Source organism: Seriola lalandi, unplaced genomic scaffold, assembly GCF_002814215.2.
Source record: "Seriola lalandi dorsalis isolate HSWRI2012SDOR001 ecotype SW California unplaced genomic scaffold, Sedor1 jcf7180002054861, whole genome shotgun sequence".
NCBI lineage: Eukaryota > Metazoa > Chordata > Actinopteri > Carangiformes > Carangidae > Seriola > Seriola lalandi.
This window is the reverse complement of record NW_019525414.1, coordinates 2326379-2346044: the sequence shown is the minus strand read 5'-3', so window position 1 is coordinate 2346044 and position 19666 is coordinate 2326379. Positions and strand designations below refer to the sequence as shown.

The window sequence follows — 19666 nt, the reverse complement described above, 5'->3', positions numbered from 1 at the left end:
CGCCTCCCCCTCCTCCCCCACAGCCCCAGTACGGTTTGCCCGTCCCGGAGTCGCGGGACAAGCAGCTCTGTTTCTCGGACTTCGAGGACCTCAGTGCTTCTTTCCGCAGTCTTTACAAGTGCGTCTTTGAGCAGTCTTTCTCACAAGGTGGGTGTCAACTCTCAGTTTGTATGTGGATTAGTGTGTTTAGTTCCTGTGTGCCTGTCCAACATCTGTAATGACACTTGTGTTTGCAGAAAAAAAAAAAAATCATGTAAACCTCAGTCAGGCTTCATGCGCATAATTAACTGTCAAGCTTAAGCTCCAATTGAAATTGAAAGAATTTATCATTGCTTTCCGGGCAATAAAAGCATTCCAGTATTAACCTCCACCACACACTACTCCTACTCTATTGTATTTTAATAAACAAACAATCTGTTGTTCCGCATATCTGCATTTTACCGCTCGCTCAGTCAAATGAGTAAAAGGCAATTAAGAAGAAGAATTCAACAGAAGGAGAAAAAAACTCTCAAACACATCTGCAGTCGAGCAGAGCAAAGGGTTCTGCAGCTTTGATAGCAGCTAATTAGATTGGTTCTAAAGTTTGTGAAGCATCTCGCTAATTGCTTCCTGAAGCTTTCAGGTCACCAGGCCTCCTCCCATTTGGACCCCCCACCATCCTCCTATCACCTTCCCTCTCTCGCTTTCTTCTCCCCATACACATCCACGATGTATGTTCTGTAGCCGAAGAGATTGATGCGCTCTGTTGAGCTCCGCAACCGCTCCCTGGATTCACCCTCTGACTAGGTCCCTTCAATTTGCGGTGAGGGGCACACACACAGAAAAAGATGAGATGATGAGAATACTTGTTGAAAAAGAAAATGGATATAACACAGAGACAGAGTGAGACTTAAGTGTCAGGCTTAGCAGGAAACAGTGTCAGCAGTCATTGTATTTGAGAATTTGAGTCACAATGAGTCATCTGGACAGTGGAGCTCATCGCCTCCTTTGAAAAACCACAGTGTGTCCAAGACCACACACCAAACTGTAACTGACTCAGGGAGGGGTTGCAGTCATTCTTTGCCAGATCCTTATTCTGCTTCATCCTCGTAAATTACAGGCCAAACAGAAGAGCCAAAAAAATAAACAATGAATTAATAAATTAGGATGGAAATCATCAGTTGAAGCAGCATGAAAAGTTGGGTGTTAAAACAATTTATTTTACAAGCTTTAATAATAAAACTGTACTTTCCCTTATGTCACATTAAACTTAAAGGGATTTAAATAAAAGTTCCATTTCTCCAATATTATAATTAGAAATTAGTGCCATGCTGTTTTATGCCTGACCAGTCAAGTTGCAGGAAATATGCTCACAATCTCTCCTTCCTGAGTTACAGCATTGAAGAATGACCAAGTGTTTTTGCACAACATTATGATGTCACAGTGAAGTTGACCTTTGACCATTTGGATATAAAATGTCATCACTTCATCATTTTATCCTATTAGACATTTGTGTTAAATTGTGTCATTAATGTATGACTTTCCTGAGTAATGGCTACAACACACATGTGTTTTGTGAGGTCACAGTGACCTTGACGTTTGACCTTTGACCACCAAAATCTTATCAGTTCATCTTTGAGTCCAATTGAATCTTTGTGCCAAATTTGAAGAAATTCCCTCAAGGCATTGTTGAGATATTGTTTTAAGGAAAATGAGACGTACGATGGACAACCTGAAAACCTAATGTCTGCGGCCCTGACTGTCGCCAGCATGGAGGCATGTTTAGAGAGAGGAAAAACACAAGACACAGTACAGTACAATACAGTACATTGTGACTAAATAAACAGATAAAACATGTTTTCATAAAAACATAGCAGAGGAAATCAAGGAATTGGAATCAAAAAACCCTTTTACAAGCAGGTAAAGTGTAACGACTCCCTAATGGCCGCATGCTCAGAGAAACTCAGTATGCTCATCGATATGATTTGTTGGTCACAAAAAGAACTCAAGTCCCTCTGTTTCACTTCACTGATCTTTAAAGAGATCTTAACGGCACTGTTCCTGTCTTTGAGTGATAAGCAGTGGAACAGCAGATAAAGGAGAAGGTCAAAAGATTCTCAACAAAAGATTGATATGAGCAACTTAAGAACAAATGTACTGCCAGAATATAAATGGTGTTTCTGAAGACAGTGCACTCTCTGCTGGCCACACTTAATGATCATCTCTGTGTTTATATCCAACCTTAAATCATTCTTGTACACAGCAAAGTACTTGTAAGAATCACTTACTTTTAACTCACATAACCTACTTAACATTAGAAAAAAAAAGTAAAAAATTGCTGTTGTGCTACGGCACAAAAGCAGGAAAAGCACAACCATGGTGCAACTGTGTGCCTGAAGAAAAGATAACAACACAGCACCGTCTGAAAATTTAACAAGGTAGCTTCCTGCTTTACAGTTTCTGCAGCTGTCAGTATCCATGATGAAAAGTAAAGATAAAACACGCTCGTGGGATGACCTCTCGCATCCAAGAAACTGCCATTCACAAGAATCCTCTGCCGTTTCTCAGTCAAAACATATAAAATCCATAAGTTGATGAGGGAGGCGCGCGTGCGTGTGTGAGTGCGTGTGAGTGAGTGCGTGTGTGAGTGAGTGCGTGTGTGAGTGAGTGCGTGTGTGTGTCAGTCAGAGAAAGAGATTTTCATAACAAGCAACTGGAGAAGCACTGACCTGAACTTGTTAATTTGTGTAGGATTACTGACCAAATTATGGCAATTTGACATGAATTGAAAATTAACCTAGAAATAAGCTTTTCAAAAATCCTATAATGAGATGCGACAGGCAGGTCAGCATATGTTGTAATCTACACCCAGGGATCATCTTAATATATAGCTACTCACTGAAAAGTCAAACCTCTCAAAACAACAGTAAGAGGTTTCCTGGTGATAAGGGATGTCAAATTAATTCTTTTACAAGCTCCCTGAAGGTCAAAGCTTTAATACTATCACTCAATTGTATCTCTACACAGTTTATTAGCCCTGTTAATTTCATCCTATAAGTCTCTAGAGATCACTCCATCATCTAAACTATTTCCTTTGAGAAAGGTTTCTTTTTTTTGGTTACCTATGGTTTGTTGTTTGGAAGAGCTACAATCTTTACACAAAATAACACACATCAGAAGATAAAACCACAGACAGATAATTTAAATCTTGGCATATTATATTATATTATATTTTGAAAAGACGTGTCATTCTGTGCAGCAAAGAAAGCCCACAAACTTGTAAAACTGTCATAAGTACAACATTTAGCTGCCTTTTCCATCCTCCGTGGGATTCATAAACACCAGGAACTCAACCACAAAATAGGTTCAGAAATGGTCACTGTCATTTTTAGATGATTACTTTTGAGCTTTGTAGAATATTAGTGGGTGTAAATTTGTGTGGGAAATAAAATTTGGGAAATACCATAGTTGGATGAAAAGGGCAGAGCAGGATGGACAGCAGTTCAGCACTGGAAGTACATCATTTTCCCAGATCTGTTAGTCCATCTAGTCACAAATAGATTTTTAGTTTCCTGTTTGTTGACGTTACTTCGAATCATCTGGCAGGTCTGATGGGTATGCCGGGTGACTCCAGCCAGCAGGCCCGGACCGCCTGCTCTTACCAGCACTCTCCTGGTGCGGGAAGCAGCGGGGGCCACCACCACCAACACAACCACGGCCAGGCGCCGCACCACGCCCACCACCCTCAGCAGCACCTGTCCCCTCACTCCACCCACGGCCAGCACCAGGCACACGGTCAGCATGGTCAGCACCAACAGCACCCTGCGCACTCCCAGCAGCACCCGTCTCTCTCCCACCAGAGTCACACTGGACAGACCTGCCCCTCAACAGGTGAGAGGGAGTTAGGGAGTATTTTTACACTTTCACCGTATGTGTAGGAGTTGAATATGCTGTGATATACACACTGTTAATGTCTCCCAGCTGCAGTTACAGGTGGGAGGTATGGGCGACTTAGGAAGACTATAAAATCTCCCAGTTGGATAAAGAACTTTAGATGTGTCCACAAACTGCTGCCAAAATGGCTCCAAAGTTGCTATCACTGGCACTATCTGATTTGAACTTGTTAGTGAGTTGCTACAGATACATGGACAGCAATAATAATTATGAGTTAGACAACCCTTCAATTAATCTGGTGTGAAGCAGGACCAGCAGTAGGGGTCATCATCTTCATAGAGTGCATTAATTCTCTCAACAAGAGGCTCTCCTGTTTCTCCCACTCTGATGCCGTGGTGTGAACGCAGCATTAGGAAAAGACTCCAGCGGAGCCATGAAATCAGAGTAATGGGATGTTCAGAATATTTCATAGTTGCCGAATTGATCCAGAATCTGAAATTGAATGGGATTCAAAATGCTGAATGTATCAACAGGGTTTCTCCAAAGTGTCGTCTCTTCAGCCTGCCATTAGCAGCGCAGGCACCTGAAACATCCTTGTATTCTAACCTCCATCAGTGACCCATACGTTTAAAGTGCTCCAACTATCAGTCACCTCACATTATGTATAGAAAGTGTGAAACAGAATAAGAAAATAAACTGGACTTTCACTGCCTGCACGGCCATTATAACACATTCCTCTCCTCTGCTGCAGACCCTTTTACTAATTCTTGTGAGAGGAACCCACCGACTGTACAGTACAGCTTCATGTTTCATATATATTGATGCAGCACAGCACCAAACCATGATTCTACTTCTCCAGACTCCCAAAGCCACATAGGTGTAAATGCAATTCACCTAACAAAACAGAACGGGGTTGTCTTTGCACAGACTCATTGCATTTATATAATACTCTTCCATCTATAAGGTGCCAGAGAATTTGATGTTATGAGCCTGGGCTGACACAAACAGGCATCTCCAAAGCTTCACTGAGGCTTTTCCTCCTCATATTCCCAGTCTTTGTTTTTTTTTCCTTTCCCTGTATCTCTGCAACACAGCTCTCAGGCCAGAGAAAAGGACTATTCAGACATTATTTATCTAGGTTAGTATTCCCCTCAACCAAGCTGAGGATGAATGAAAGCAATCCCTCTGTCTTTGATCCACGGTCTGAGAATGTATTGTTGTTTAGTTTTGTGGTGATGGGGGCCGTGAAAAGCATTTTCCTCTTCTTTTTTTTTTTTTCTCAAAAGCAGAGCTGTGGCTGGAATTTTTCTGCGTGAAGTCACACCACCTTGTGGTTGATGGCTGAACTTAGACTGAGACAAATTTCACTTCTTTTTAATATGAATATGTTCACCTGTTTCACATCATGTCACATTGTCATGCTGCTCACTATCATGTTAATATAAATGAAATAAAGGCCAAACACTGTGATTCCAGGACCTCAAATATGATTTCCTGCTTTTTCCTGTGTTGTATCATTGGAAATTGGATATTGTTTCTGGTTCAGAACAAACAATCAATTTGGAAATTGTAACGGGCATTGTTAACTATTATTTGACATTTTATAGATGAAATGATCGAATGATTAATCGCAAAATAGTTAAAATGCTAATTACTTTTAGTACTTTTCTCCTGTCCATTCAAAAAATAAAATTAAGTCAAGTATAATTGAAATTTCTAGTGAGACACAGCGTAAACACGAGATCATTAATAGCAATAAATATACTGTGTGTATATATATATATATATATATATATATATATCCCATTAGAATTTATGGCACAGAGATCCATGAAGACAAAACAAACAAAAACAAAGCAAACAATTGAAAACACAAGATCAAGAGATGTACACATTAAATGACCAGGGTCAAATCATATCAAACACAAATCACTGTAAGTTCCCCATTTTAATGTCATCACAGAAATTATACCAGATCTGAAAATTCCTGTCATTTACACCTTTTACGAGAAGATCTCTTTCATTAAGGTCGTCTTTTATGTGTGGAGCTGTTTTAAGAATGATTCAATAAAGTAATAATTTGTGTCGGTACACAGTTACATACCTAAAGTCTGGGAACGCCCTGCTGTTGCTATTCTGGATGAAAGTTTTAGAGATTTTTGGGTCAACATTTAGGCTCCATCGTCGCCTAAACGCTGTCTGCTGTGGATAGAACATAATTAATTACCATACGTTATCAATTGTCCTTTATAATGGTGTGCAAGATTATTTTTAAAAAATGATTTAATTGTGTGTGTGTGTGTGTGTGCGTGCGTGCGTGCGTGCGTGCGTGCGTGCGTGCGTGCGTGCGTGCGTGCGTGTGTGTGTGTGCATGTTTGTTGTCTCCCAGGTATTTCATCAGACTGGTACCCCAACCTGGACTGGCTGAAGGAGAGCTGCCGCATTGCTACCAGCTACAACTGGGCTGACGTAGACCTCTCCCCATTTCAAGGTAACATACACACACACACACACACACACACACACACACACACACACCCACACACACACACACACGCACTCGACTAACAGTCCTGGTGCCATCAGTGTGACCAGCATCTGAAAAGAGCATTGATAAAGCTGTCTACCGCAACCTGTTTCGACACAGTGAGAACTGATAAAATGCTTATGATGCCGATCAGCTATTTTGATTAAACCATTATGATTCCTCTCTACACTTTCATATAAACTTGCCCTTGAGGCACAATATTATAATATCCACTGTTGTAATAGTACTGGCCTAATAAAAGTCATTATCCTGCGTCGGAGAGGTTGCCACTCTCTGTTTCTCTCTCTCTCTCTCTCTCTCTCTGTCTCTCTCATACACACACACACACACACACACACACACACACAGAGCCTCCCTCGCAATTGTATGATGTGAATAATCCAATTAGGCCCCGGCTCAGTAACAGCCTCTTATCACGGTCAGCGCACAAAGCCGGCAACATCCACACACGATGGATGATGACGGCTGGTCTTATAGCACACAGGCTGCCGCTGCCGCTCTCTCTCTCTCCTGCAGCGCTTGACCTCCCTCACACCGCCGTAATACCATCCTCCGCCGTCTCTGGCTCACCCCCAAAGAGCAGGAGCCGAACCTCTTGTGTCTGTCGCTGCCAACGCAGGCCATATGAATCTGATGTTGAGAAATATCAGAGGACGGTCTGTTGAACAGCAGCTCGGGTGTGTCTTTGTTGGAAGGAGCAAGTCAGAAAAAGAGGTGTTTCAGGTTCAGGGTCTCGTTGTACGTCGTGTGAGATATGAACAGGTATGTTGTCAGGACAGCGATGTACTATGAGGCTTATGCTGGATGTGACGTTACAATAATATATCATATAAATATAATTTATTTTTCATTTGTTGGACGTCAATACTTACGATGGTATGGATACAAGCTCAGTATTTAGGAGGCCTGGAATTTGTCTAGAAATAGCAATTTCAGAGAAATAATTAAGTCTGTATTATTGTTAGTCTCATGTAAAGGAACAACTATAAACACAAGCTAGGTGGAACAACACCCGACTTAATTGAAGCAGGATCTAGTTGCTGCTAAATAAGAACATCAGTGTGGATACTTTGTTTTTTACTGATTTTTCTTTGCATCGTATTTCATTTCATTTTTATTCTCACACGTCTTTAATCCCTCCAACATTAACCTTTTAAATCCTGGAAAACAAAGGAAAGCACTGTTCATACTCACAACATTATTTTGAATTATAGCCATATAATATGTCTTGTAGATAAAGCATTTATACATTTGTTGCAGTTGTGCAGCCATAGAAAAATGGCAGCTTGGAATTTACCATATTGTTTTACTCAATAGGAGTGTGAAGTTGCTTCAAAGGTGAAGTTGTGAAATGGCAAGATAAAGTTAAAGGTAGACATATAGATATTGCAAATATTATTATCTAACTTGCTTAAAGGGAAAATGATGTGACATACTGAGAACATTGGATTAAAGCAGTTCACTTAAAATGATAAAAGCTCTTCAGTGCGTGAGCGTCACTGTCCGTCTTTGCCTCCTCTCTCTGTCTGAGCCAGGTCTGAAGGAGAGCATGCGACAGGCCGAGCTCAACAACTGGTCGCTGGACGCCGCCCAGATGGCCGACCTGTGCTCCTCCATTAACCAGTTCTTCACAGCCACAGGGGTCATCCCCCCTCAGGGCGCCGCCCACCCACAACCTCAGGTCCAACACCCGACACCACCAGGAGCACCACAGCACCCGGCTCAGCCACATGGGGCCATGCACCCAAAGGCCAGCCAGCACAATCAACATGGGCAACACAACCAACATAACCAACACATCAGCACGGGTCAGTATTCACGTTCACCAAAGCGTGTGCAGCACTCACATGTGCTTACAGCCCGGTAGGCAGCAGCAGAATTAAAGTAGCAAACCACAAAGTAGAAATCATCCATTAAAACTTACATCCTGTAATATGAACTGATATAGCAGCAATTTTGGGACAAATGAAGAAGAACAAGGAAGGAAGGAAGGAAGGAAGGAATCAACTCTCTTCTCGATTGTCTCGCTGTGTCACTGATCTGAAATAAGAAGATCCTGATATTTTGGTCATTATATGTAATAAAAATATGAATTCAACTATTTTAAGAGGTAAAGATTTTTTTTACCTGGCAACAGCCACATTTTATGAGTTTATCTCAAGATAAACTCTCAATCTGCCAATTAGCTTGTAACTCCAGCCATGACATAAATGTAGTGCAGTAAAAACCCAATATTTATCTCTGAAATTAACTCCCCCAGGATACCAGCAGTGCTAGTGCCAGTATATTAACATTTTACAGACTTATATAAATGTGCTTAGTTACGTCTCACCTTGGCAGTAGGCATCCAGAGACTTGCACTGTCACATTTTTGCATTCGCTCGCTGTGACGGGGGCTGAAGCTCCAGCCATGTAGCTGAATTACAGTCTAAATCCTCACTGTGCCATTGTTTCCCCATTATACATTTACAACGGAATTATGGATTTTGTCAGCTTCATGGCGACTGGGGAAAAGTCATGCGGACGAGGGGATATTTCACCAGCGGGAAATCCACAGAGGGACTGAGTTCTCTAGCTTAGCATAAGACGCCAGTAATTCTGTGTGTGCACATGACAACAGCTCATGTTCTGCCAAGACGCATACACATGTGAGAAAGTCAGGATACTAATCTGACAGTTAGTCATCGCCCTTTTGTCTGTTCTCCCACAGGGAACATGTACATGGACTCCAGACAGAACATGTCCTCACTGATGGGCCCACCAGGATACCCCCACATGCCTCCGATGAGCAACACGGCTCCCACCATGACAGGTGACTGCTCCATCTCTCTCAACAGGTCAGGAGGAGCTGGTAGAAATGCAGGGTATATACACTGTATATGTGCAAGTGTGTGTTTGTCGGCACAAGAATTATGACAGCGCCTGTGCTAAATCGAAGACGAAGACCCATAAATTCAATCTGAATATCAGGCTGACACATTTCACCACGTGGAGTGACACATTTTAATCTCTGCACTGAGAACGAGTTATAAATATACATATACATTCATATAAGGGTGTCACGGACGGGCGTGGCAGGGACAATCAAAGCGGTTCTCCAGTAATATAGTACTGCACTTCCATAAAGCTGTGGACTCGCAAGAGACAGATTTAATAAAGAATGATCCAATTTAATGTAGCAGAGGCTGAGTATGAGACAAACCTACATTTCCCATGACTCCAGCGATATCACCTGAATTAGGGTAAGCAAATAGTGATTTGGTTTATGTATTTTTCTTTTTCTGTGTCTCATGTTGATAGATTCATTCAAATATCTGTATCCCCTCCACTCCACTGTATATATTGCTTTTTTCTTTCTATCTATCTGTCTTCCTGTCTTCATTTCCTCCTTTCTCATCTAGAGTGATGTGATTTTTATTTTTACGTTGATGTGAGGTTTAACATAAGCCCTCCATGGGTTTCTTACCTCACCTGGACATTCTCTCCTTTAAAAAAAAAACTATATACAATGTATTTGTAATATTCTATGTGTGCGAATAAATACAATCAAAAAATCGAATCAATCTAGAGCCACAGAAGACATCATACAATGGTTTTCACAGGCTGAGTGGTACCAACCATGACTGGCTAACAAATTCTTTTCATATGAAAAATTGGCAGAATATCTCTTTAAGACAAATTGTCTTGTTTTACAAGAAAAAGAAACATTAAAGGTTTTGGTTTAAAAGATAAATGAATGAAATTAATTCATTAAATGCCAAGGCTTTTCTGATCTCTTCTGTTCACTTCAACACAGTGTTCAAGTATTTGAAATGGTCCTATTGAAGCAAGGACGGCTCTGAAGGTAAAGATACTGGTCGGCACGATGCAGCCTCATAAAAATACAGTAAACTTACTTGCTTTGGATTTCGTTGTTACAAGATACTCATGTCAGTCGAACGGCTGTCATTAAAATCACTAAATGCGCTGCTAAGAATCACTCGCTGTTAAAACCAGTCGGAGAGAATTAGGATTATTTGACGCCTCCACAAGGACTTCAGTTGTTTTTGACTTTTCTTAGATTTTTCCACTAGCTGCTGACGCCCAGAGAAGTCTCTTATTCTGTTCTAACAGTTCTTGCTAAACAAAAACCACAGTTAGCGGTAATGACACAGAAGTAGTATTGAACTGTCACTGCTGTGGTGACCAGTATTTATCAAAGCCTTACTCCGGTCTTCTTCCATGTCCAGGTCATCACAGCCAGCTGAGCCAGCAGCAGCAGCAACACACGCTGCCTCCGGGACACTTCCAAGTGAGACGCATGCTCGCTGCAGACGACATCCAGGATGACTTTGACTGGGACTCCATTGTCTAAACGGAGCCGTCGGTTGAACAGAGGGAGGACGAGAGAGACTGGAGATGAGAGACAGAGACGACATGTGATGACAGGTGAGGTATGGAACTGACCAACCTGCTCCTTTCACCAGTGTGAAAAAAAAACAGAAGACAATCCAACTGAAAACAAATGGAAAGTACATTTTTTTCTGATCTTGCTGGCCTTTTCTTTTGTGGTAAAAGTGGTTGATGACTCTAAAGACAATCATTAAAATGAGACTTAAATGGGATTGGACCAAGCCAAGATGTAAACACACATCATCCAAAGCAAAAGGACGTGTGAAGCTCTCTGAACTGTCTCATGTTGTGTCCCCCAGCGCCAACAGGGTTACAAGTCGCCAAAAGTGTTGTCGAATCGTCTGTGAATTATTTGCCTTTCGTTCTCTTAAATCTTTTGTGTTGTGTCCCATATCTGCAAAATTCCAGCACCTGAGGCTGAAATGAATAGAAACCTTGACTTCTTCGAAACTCCCTGCAGAAAATAAATTATCCATCATCCACATGCATTCACACACACTCGTGCGCATTGAGCAGGTCTTACCTATTACATCCTATTCTTTGTTCATCTTGACACTCAGAAGGAGGATTTGTGAAGAAGAGAGTAACCACGGTGTACCTGTTCAACTTGAATCAGTAATGGCTGAGTTGACCACCACCTGCTGGTTAAAACAGGCACCTTTTTTGCTTCATCTGCCTAAAATGGTTCTATGCACCACAATCTGTTTTTCCTTACCTTTATTCTGTCACACTTTTTCACTTTATTTTCATCACTTTAAATGTCATTCTTGCATGAGTGGAACAGCCCATGGTGCCATGTTCTCAGGGTGTTACATTCCTAAACATCGTCGCACCTCTGCCATTAGCATCTCTATATGTGAGGTTGTCTGCGTGTTGTACGGTGCTATCAGTGTTCACTTGGCGAACAGCGAGCATCCTTGTGAGAAGTTTAAAATCTTCATTTGTCAGCTTATAAGCTAACTCATGTGAAATACTGTGGAATACATTTGTCAGTAGTTCAAACAGCAGCCACTAATTGAAATGAAAACGAGACGCTGGCTAGACTTGGACTTTGTCTACAGAAATACTTTGTTTTCTGAGATACAATTCAGTTTTTCAAGGTTTCATTATTTTTGGGAAAGTGCATATCATTCATGGCCAGGCAGAGAAGACTGGTTGTTATTTCAAGATGCCTCATTTAGGAGAAGATGAGCAGTTTTTTGCACAACATGAAGCTTGATAGCATCTAGTGAATGAGAAAAACAAAAGAAAATGGTGAACATTTTATTTCTTTGTTTCAAAAGACATTAAAAAAAAAAATAGAGCAGCAAAAGAGCAAAGACTAAGCAAAATATTCAACTTTTTTTACTGTGATGTTTAATTTTGTCTGTGTGTACAAGTGTGTATAGTCCTCTCTGATTTCCTTTAGCATACAGCTCCGTACAGTTCAAAAAATACACATAAGAAACAAATACTTTGTTTGTAATAAGTGGGTACACAGTGAACTATGGGACCTTAAAGTGCTCTTTGGTTTGAAAGATCTCAGTGATTGTTCAGATGGTCAAAACAAGGTCTCACTGTAGAAAAAAAAAAAGAAAAATACTCTTTATTATTGCCATTAAATGCTGTATTACAGTGACCAGCATATATATCTTGTATGTTTGTGTGTTGTTGTCCTTGTAAATAACAGTATGTTAATCCTCTGTTTGCCCTTGAAAAACTGATGAAAACTGCAAATGGAGAGAAAGTATTTTGTTATCTGTCCTTCAGGAGACACAGTATGTATATACCTTCAGTATATTGTAAATAAGTGGTTAAAAAAAAAAAAAAAAAAGTTTGGCGTTGGCGTTTTGTGTGTCATAAATAATCTGTGTATGGAGGTTCAACAGTTAAAAATCTGTTTCAGTGTTTATTAAAATGTCATTGACCATTTTTACTGCGCTAACCTCGCATCTACTGTGGTTATTTCATCAGCTCTTTTCACAAAAAACTTCCAGTGATCCTAAATGTAACATGCTGCTTCAGTATTTTGTAGTTTGATTTTTCAGGTAAAAAAAAGAGAAACGGAGACAGAATCAAGTTTTCCTTGTTAATATAACTTCTTCTTCCTTGGCCTTGTGACCCTTGTAGCTTGTTGTCCAACAGGTGTCAGCCTAGGTCCAAGCAAAGGTTTGTTTGCCCACCATCACATGTAAACGCAGCAGACCACCCATGCCTGCCTGTGTGAAAGTCACACAATGTTCTAACTGTATTTACGGCTCCTTTTCATTGGGAAAACCTGTTTAAAAAGCAGCTCTCTCTTGCTACGGTCTGTCAGCCACAGACCTATGCTGTCGCTTTTCTTCCCAAGAACAAGAATGATGATTTAAACGATCAATATAGATGCATTACTGATGCTTGTGTAATTCACTGTTGGCTTTTATTAACATTTAAGTACTGTTAAAGAATGTGATAGGTAACATTAGTGATGGTCTGTTCTACTGATGACATTTTCTTGGCTCTTAACTCCGTGGTTAAAGATTTCTTCTCTCTCCATTCATTCAAAGACCATTTAAAAAGCTTGTTGCTTTCGCTTTTTAATGTTATAAACTGACCAGATGTAGCTTGAAGCGCCTTGATAAACAGCTCAACGGTCTGTTAATCTGTATTTCCAACTGTGTGCTTGCATGTGTGAGTGCTTGCTGATATTGCAGTATTTGCAAACAGGAGGGCTGGCTGTGCACCAAGAGGAGAGCACGTCCTGCACGGGGCTGGACCACGAGGGCTGAAACCACCTTACTGCCCCAATCCCAGCGCCCTCCTCCCAAGCCAACCTGCCCCTTGCTCCTCAACCGGCCCAGCCCACCACCAGTACCAGCCCCCCTCCTCTATTCTCAGCTCCGTCACTCACACACTCTTTTCTCTCTCCTGCTGTGTGCCAGCCCCCCCCCCCTCTCCGGTCTCCTTCTTAATGAGTTTTGTCTGCGTCTCTGGGCCCATAACATCCCTGTCACATCTGGCCGCCGAAAGGAGAGGTCAATGCCCTTTGTCCGTGCCCAGTTCTAAAAATGACTCAAATGTTGCGCTCATACTACAAATATGAGACACATGCTGGTAAAGAGGGACCATGACGAACAAGCTCTTCTCACGTCAGCCGAGTCTCATTTAAAAAAAAAAAAAGAAAAAAAAGAAAAAACGCTCGGTCATACCTTCAAAACTTTCCACAAGGAGAAAGACACATCTGTTTATGGAAAGGAGGCAGAGGCCGTTACAGCCCAGACCCAGCCCAAGCCCTGACGACTGGAGACAGTAGTGGGGCTTCAGCTTCTGTTATAAAACATTACTAAAAAAGTAGCAGGTATGGCCCAGCTCTCCCTCTCTGTGTGCATGTCTCCTGTGTGAACACATATCTCTAGCACCTACGTGTGTTGCGGGTGAGATATGGCCCAAGGGAACGTAAGAAAAAATAAATGGAGCCACTGACCAAGCAACCGTCACACAACTGGGCGGGTGTTTTATGATGTGGGAGTTGGATTTGACGGTTAGTAAGATTAGATATAGAAAAAAGAGGCGGGGGGGTGTTCCCTGTATCTGGGATGTTAAGTTTTGTTTGAAAGAAAAAGGAGGGAGCTGGAGGGCTTAGGGTGATGCTACAGCATGATCTGTTTATTTGTCCTGCAGCGGTTGCATTTCATGAATCATTACATTTCAGAAACTTAATCAGACTTGTTAGGCCTAAGATTAAAGGCCCTCTTGATGTAGGTCTGGTACCAGTTTCTGCCGCTGGTGATAGAGTCCAGATGAGATGTGCTGCATGTCCTCCTATCGCAGTCACACCAGGAAAGGGGGAAAAAAATCAGTTCCTGTAAGAGTGTGGACGCTCATTGTGTTGTGTCTGTGATAACGCTGGCTGAGAATATTCCACTTAGGCCTGTCTCCTGCTTCAACCCCTCCACAATCCCCAGTGGCACGCCCCAGTATCTCCACAGCTGACTCCTACTGGTTTTAGCGGGGGGAGGTTAAGCTGTGCGGCATCTCATCATAGTCCAGTCACTATGGGCGGGGTGCCTATCTCTCTCACATTTCCCTCTAGCGCCGCAAAAACATTCCTGGGCTCCAAAGGTGGATACACACTCCCTCGCACCGTCTGCACAGACCCTTTCCCTCCCACACGGGACTGTGAATTAGGAGCTCGCTCACACACACACAAACGGGGGGGGGGGGGCCTCAGTGACGGCTGATTGTGATCGTAATGGATGGAAGCTGCCACTCCCTCCTTTCCTGTCTCACACTGTGTCCACTTTTTCATTCTCTCTGGAGGTTTTATTTATACCAGGCAGGAGTGAAGCCCCACATGGGTGCCTCCACGTCTTTCTCCCAGCTTTTTTCTCTATGCCTTTTTATCACTTGCTTCACTCTTTTCCCTGTCTGCCATTTAATCTCCACCTCTCTGTCTCTCCCTGTATATCTACATTTCATCACATAACTTTAATAGTGGGACATTATGAAGGAGTGTCATCCACAGTCAATTATTATGGTCTAATATGATCAGTGGCTGAACAAACACACATGTACATCTATACATAAACACATGCAGTATGAACTCAGTGGTACATGCTAGCATTTGTTGAGAGGCAGGATGATTTCAGACTGTTTTACATGGAAATGGATGTGAGAGAGCATGTGCGGTCAAAATGATGTAATGGTGGGTAAAATGACCGGGGTGCACCGCTGAAAAATTTGGAATAAGAACAGCGCCACAATTACATAATCACAGTCCTGGATTGAAAGAATGAAAAAGTAACTGGAACTGCTTCCAACTTTGTGCTGTTCTGGTTTGTACTCGTGTGTGTGTGTGTGCGTGTGTATGTGTATGTGTGTGTGTGTGCGTGCATGCATGTGTGAACAACCTAAACGTCTGGGGTTTTAAGGTGTCTGGTCATCGATAGACGCATGAGAAGTGTTCGGGTACACAAAGGCATGTCTGCATTTACACAAAGTTCACATACCCAGACAGACTGTAGTTTAACTGGTTTAACCCAGACTCAAAAACCTGTGTTGGTAGAAAATCCTTAGCAGCTCCAGGGGTCCTGTTCTGGACCTGACCCTTTGCTCTAACCCCCCTGAGGATTAACACAGGGTCACTTACACACTAACCACTATAAACAGACACACCGCTAGCTGTGAGTAAAGACACCAAACCAGAGAAGAAACCAGACAGCAGAAGGGACACGGGGCTGCTCCCCGGATTCTCCGTTTAGAAACATACTGTTCCCTCAAAGCCCCCCCCCCCTTTTTTGCTTTCCATCCTCCCTCCCTTTCTTTCTCTCGCTTTCTCCCCAGGGATTCAGCCTTCTAAAAGGTATCAGCAGCAACAAACCTGTCCTCAGGGAGTGGCAGGGTCATGGAAAGGAAGACAAGCGAGAAGTAGATTAAAAGGAAACAAGAGGAGGTGGATGTAGACTGTAGCAGTCTTACTGTGTTACTCACTAATGTGGCTGCATTAACCCAGGATAGTCAGCACAGTGGGGAGGAAATACTACTCAGAGCTAATTGTGGGAACTGTACACATAATGAAACAATTGTTAGTGGAGTTTGAGGGGGTGATTACACATAGCATATGGCCATACTCTGTGAAGCACAGACCGTTTTATCATCGCTTACAGACGTTCCAAACAAACAGTCTGAGTCGCTGTTTGAAACCCCCCTTCAGTCCTCTGCCCCAGTGGGAACAAATGTTTTGTTATATTTACCCCGCCTGTTGCTAATGAACACACTATTCAGCCCAGGATTAGGAATAACTGCACCATTTGTGAGACAAGTCTTGCCATTCAGAGTTATTTTTACCCTTGTAAAGTATTCTCTATTACTTCAAGTATTTAGAACAATTGAAGAAAACTGAGATGGAGAGAGCATGATGTCAGGCGCTAAGTTTATAAGACTCACACAGATGCTCCTTTATGCTCCCTACAGTAAGAACGTTTTCAGGGAGAAGTGGTTTTAAGGTTTTTTTGTTTTTTTTTCCAAGGAGAAGAAGCGATTTCAGGCCAACATCTTGTCAGTGGAAAGTTAACCGTAGACCGTAATTTTGGTGCCACACTGAAATCTACCTCCTTAATTTTGAAGCTGCGCTGTCCAGGCTAAGCTTTCAGTTGTGGCTGGGAGGATGTTGAACGTGGGGAGATGCAGCTAGGCTTATTGGAGGGAAATGATTAGGTTCAACCCAGGCCACTTCATAGTCCAGACTTTGATGAAAGACACAAGGCTAAATACACGTCTTTATACAGTTCCTGAACACATAATGGGAGCCTCCATTTTACTGCAAGCCCAGACCTCTGAGCTCTGACAAGGCATATAAAAATATAATACAAAATATATGACTGATATTTCCTCAAGGTGTTCAGTTCACCATTTCATCAAATCTTCCTGTGTAGAGTTTGTAACTCTAAAAAAATGCAATCCTTCCAGTTGAGGCGTTTCTCACACACTCTGGCGTTGTCCCGCAACCCCACCCTCCAATGACTGCACATGCTAAGCAACTGAGGGTTAACAAGCCTTCCCGCGCTTTCCGTACACGTTGGCTGCTGCTGCTGCTGCTGCTGCCGCTGCTGCACTGGCTCACTCCACAGGAAATGAGGCAGAGGATGCGGCATGCCAGCATGCGAACACAGAGCCCTAAAGACAGGATGGAGGGGTGGAGGCAGGATGTACCAGATATGAAGTCACGGGGTGTGGTGGTCATGCTGTCACGGTAGTCATGTGCTGATGATTATGATGATGATGGGAGAATTTGTCACAAGAGAGTGAGAAAGAGGGATGTGATGACATCACATCTTAAACATTTACCTTGGTCATTTTGACTTTCATCCTGACACACTGGGGGATATTTCGTGCAGGTTGCCATCGTGTCATGCTACTGAATAAACATTACCGTTCAAGAAGTAGCCTAGCACAAAGTATAACACACACTGTACTGGGTCACTATGATCATTTAATATTCTAATTTAGTGTCCCTCTATATTCTTGTATTGTTCACGTCATGCATTGTTCATGTCTATAAGTTCATGTCTTGTGATATAAGGTTCACACATATCTTGATTAAATTCATTATAAATATAGGAAAAAAAATTTGCGTCAAACTTGAAACAAAAAAATAAGCAACATACATTTTAAGAAAAAGACTTTGTGTTCTAGGAAAACACTAAAAACACAATAAACTCACTTGGATGAACAATAACTCTCCTTTTAAAATTTAATTTTGAAAAGTTTGGACATGTATTAGTTTGAACATGATCAAAAAATGTTCAGGTTTTCAATACTGAAAAATTACACAAATTGCAATTCAGTTTTACATTTTTATTACAACCATTACACCATTCCGCTTTTAGAAAAGGAGTATTATAGGCAGGGATACTTGAGACCTGCATGTGAACCCATCTGTGATCTTTTTACTGACTGCTCTCCCCAGGCCCCACGGAGCTCCCTGTAGACGCTACAGCCTCCGAGGCTGCAGCAGATGTCAGAGATGCGACAGCTATGCCTTCAACAGAGGACCTTAATGTAGTCACCGGTCCTGCTCCAACTGAACCAGCGACGGCCCCTGCAGAGGTCACAGAAGAAGAAGCTGTCACTGAGGCAACACCTCCTTCCATTACGGTTAATACTGAAGAGCCTGTTGTTGAGACACACGCCCCTGCTGCTACTGAAACACCGAAACCCATCACCACTGACCCTCCTTCTGTGGAGACCGCAGCCCCCTCCACTGAGGCTGAACTCACATCCAAGGTGACAGCATCTGCTGAGACAGAGATGGATGAAGAGGCGTACAAAGGTATGGGATGGAAACTGGGGTAGTGCAAAGTATTCAATTTTTAAGTCTGGTGTTGCTTTTTACTGCTATGATGTGATGTATCCAAACCCTGTGGCTCTCAGTCAGCCAGTGACAGAAAAAGTTTTTTAAAGTCACATGCAAGCTTCTAAACCTCTCCAAGTATCACTCCTCCCTCCTTCCTTTTCAATCTTGTTTTCTCTTCCTCAGAGGTTATTCATCTTCTCACAGATAGATAGGCAGCATTTGATTCATTCCAAGTGTAAAGATTACCCATGACACTTCAGGGGCTTTCACTGATACATTTACATCTACAAACAGATACATTTGAAAGATATGTATATCTGAAAATTTTACCAACTCATATCTTTTTATCTCCCAGGGGGCCTGAGCTCCGGCCAGGTAGTTGGCATCGTGATTGGTGCTCTGTTGGCAGTTGTCATCGTCATCGCCGTGGTGATAGCCACGGTGAGGAGGATGGGAAAATACTCGTAAGTACCTCGCCTCACCTTGTGGACACGTCACATACACACAGCATACAGGTTGAATCCACATGAAGGCAGACAGTTACGTTAATGAGTCATCACTTCTGTCGTCTAAATATGGAGCAAAACCCTGTAAACTTTTAGCCATCACGTATCCTGTGATGAACTAACACAGGCAGTGATGTAACGGCTCTCGGAGACAGAGCTGTGCTGTGTGATAAGATGACCTTGTGTGCCCAGCACAGACTGCATAGCATTTTAACCATAATTGGTCTCCACTGCTGAACATATTTAAACGTCAACCTTCCCCTCATGAGAGAAATAGAGGGGCCCATCCCAGCGATAGTGTTCCCACAGATCACACCCTCCCCACTGAGAATACTGTTATGAACTGCATGTCTCGCTAATGATGAATGTTTCTTGTGTCACAGGTCTGCCAAGAACAAAAAACCTGCCAAAAAAGACAGCATTGTGGTTTCTGTAAATTTCTGTTTGATTGTCTCAGCTAATCATTTTAACCCTATGCCATTACTGTCTCAATTCACAAATGTGTCACAGCCCCCCCCCCCCAAAAAAAAAAAA

The 19666-nt window shown here is 42.3% G+C and overlaps 2 protein-coding genes across 3 annotated transcripts in view; both read left to right on the top strand.

Moving 5' to 3' along the window:
* Positions 1–12737, top strand: part of LOC111670750 (forkhead box protein J3) — a 58818-nt gene extending 46081 nt beyond the window's left edge. Inside the window, exons 9-14 of the mRNA XM_087179632.1 lie at positions 4–147; positions 3586–3870; positions 6263–6364; positions 7957–8229; positions 9132–9233; positions 10651–12737. Of these exons, the coding sequence (XP_087035758.1) occupies positions 4–147; positions 3586–3870; positions 6263–6364; positions 7957–8229; positions 9132–9233; positions 10651–10775 (1031 nt within the window). The 3' untranslated portion in view covers positions 10776–12737. The remainder of the gene's footprint in view (positions 1–3; positions 148–3585; positions 3871–6262; positions 6365–7956; positions 8230–9131; positions 9234–10650) is intronic.
* A 5384-nt stretch (positions 12738–18121) lies between these two features.
* pdpn (podoplanin) overlaps positions 18122–19666 on the top strand; it is a 3880-nt gene continuing 2335 nt past the window's right edge. The window contains exons 1-3 of one of the 2 annotated variants that reach the window (XM_087179663.1): positions 18122–18602; positions 18982–19090; positions 19516–19564. In XM_087179663.1, the coding sequence (XP_087035789.1) occupies positions 18308–18602; positions 18982–19090; positions 19516–19564 (453 nt within the window). In that variant the 5' untranslated portion in view covers positions 18122–18307. The remainder of the gene's footprint in view (positions 18603–18981; positions 19091–19515; positions 19565–19666) is intronic. The other variant, XM_023427724.2, reaches the window with a different exon arrangement.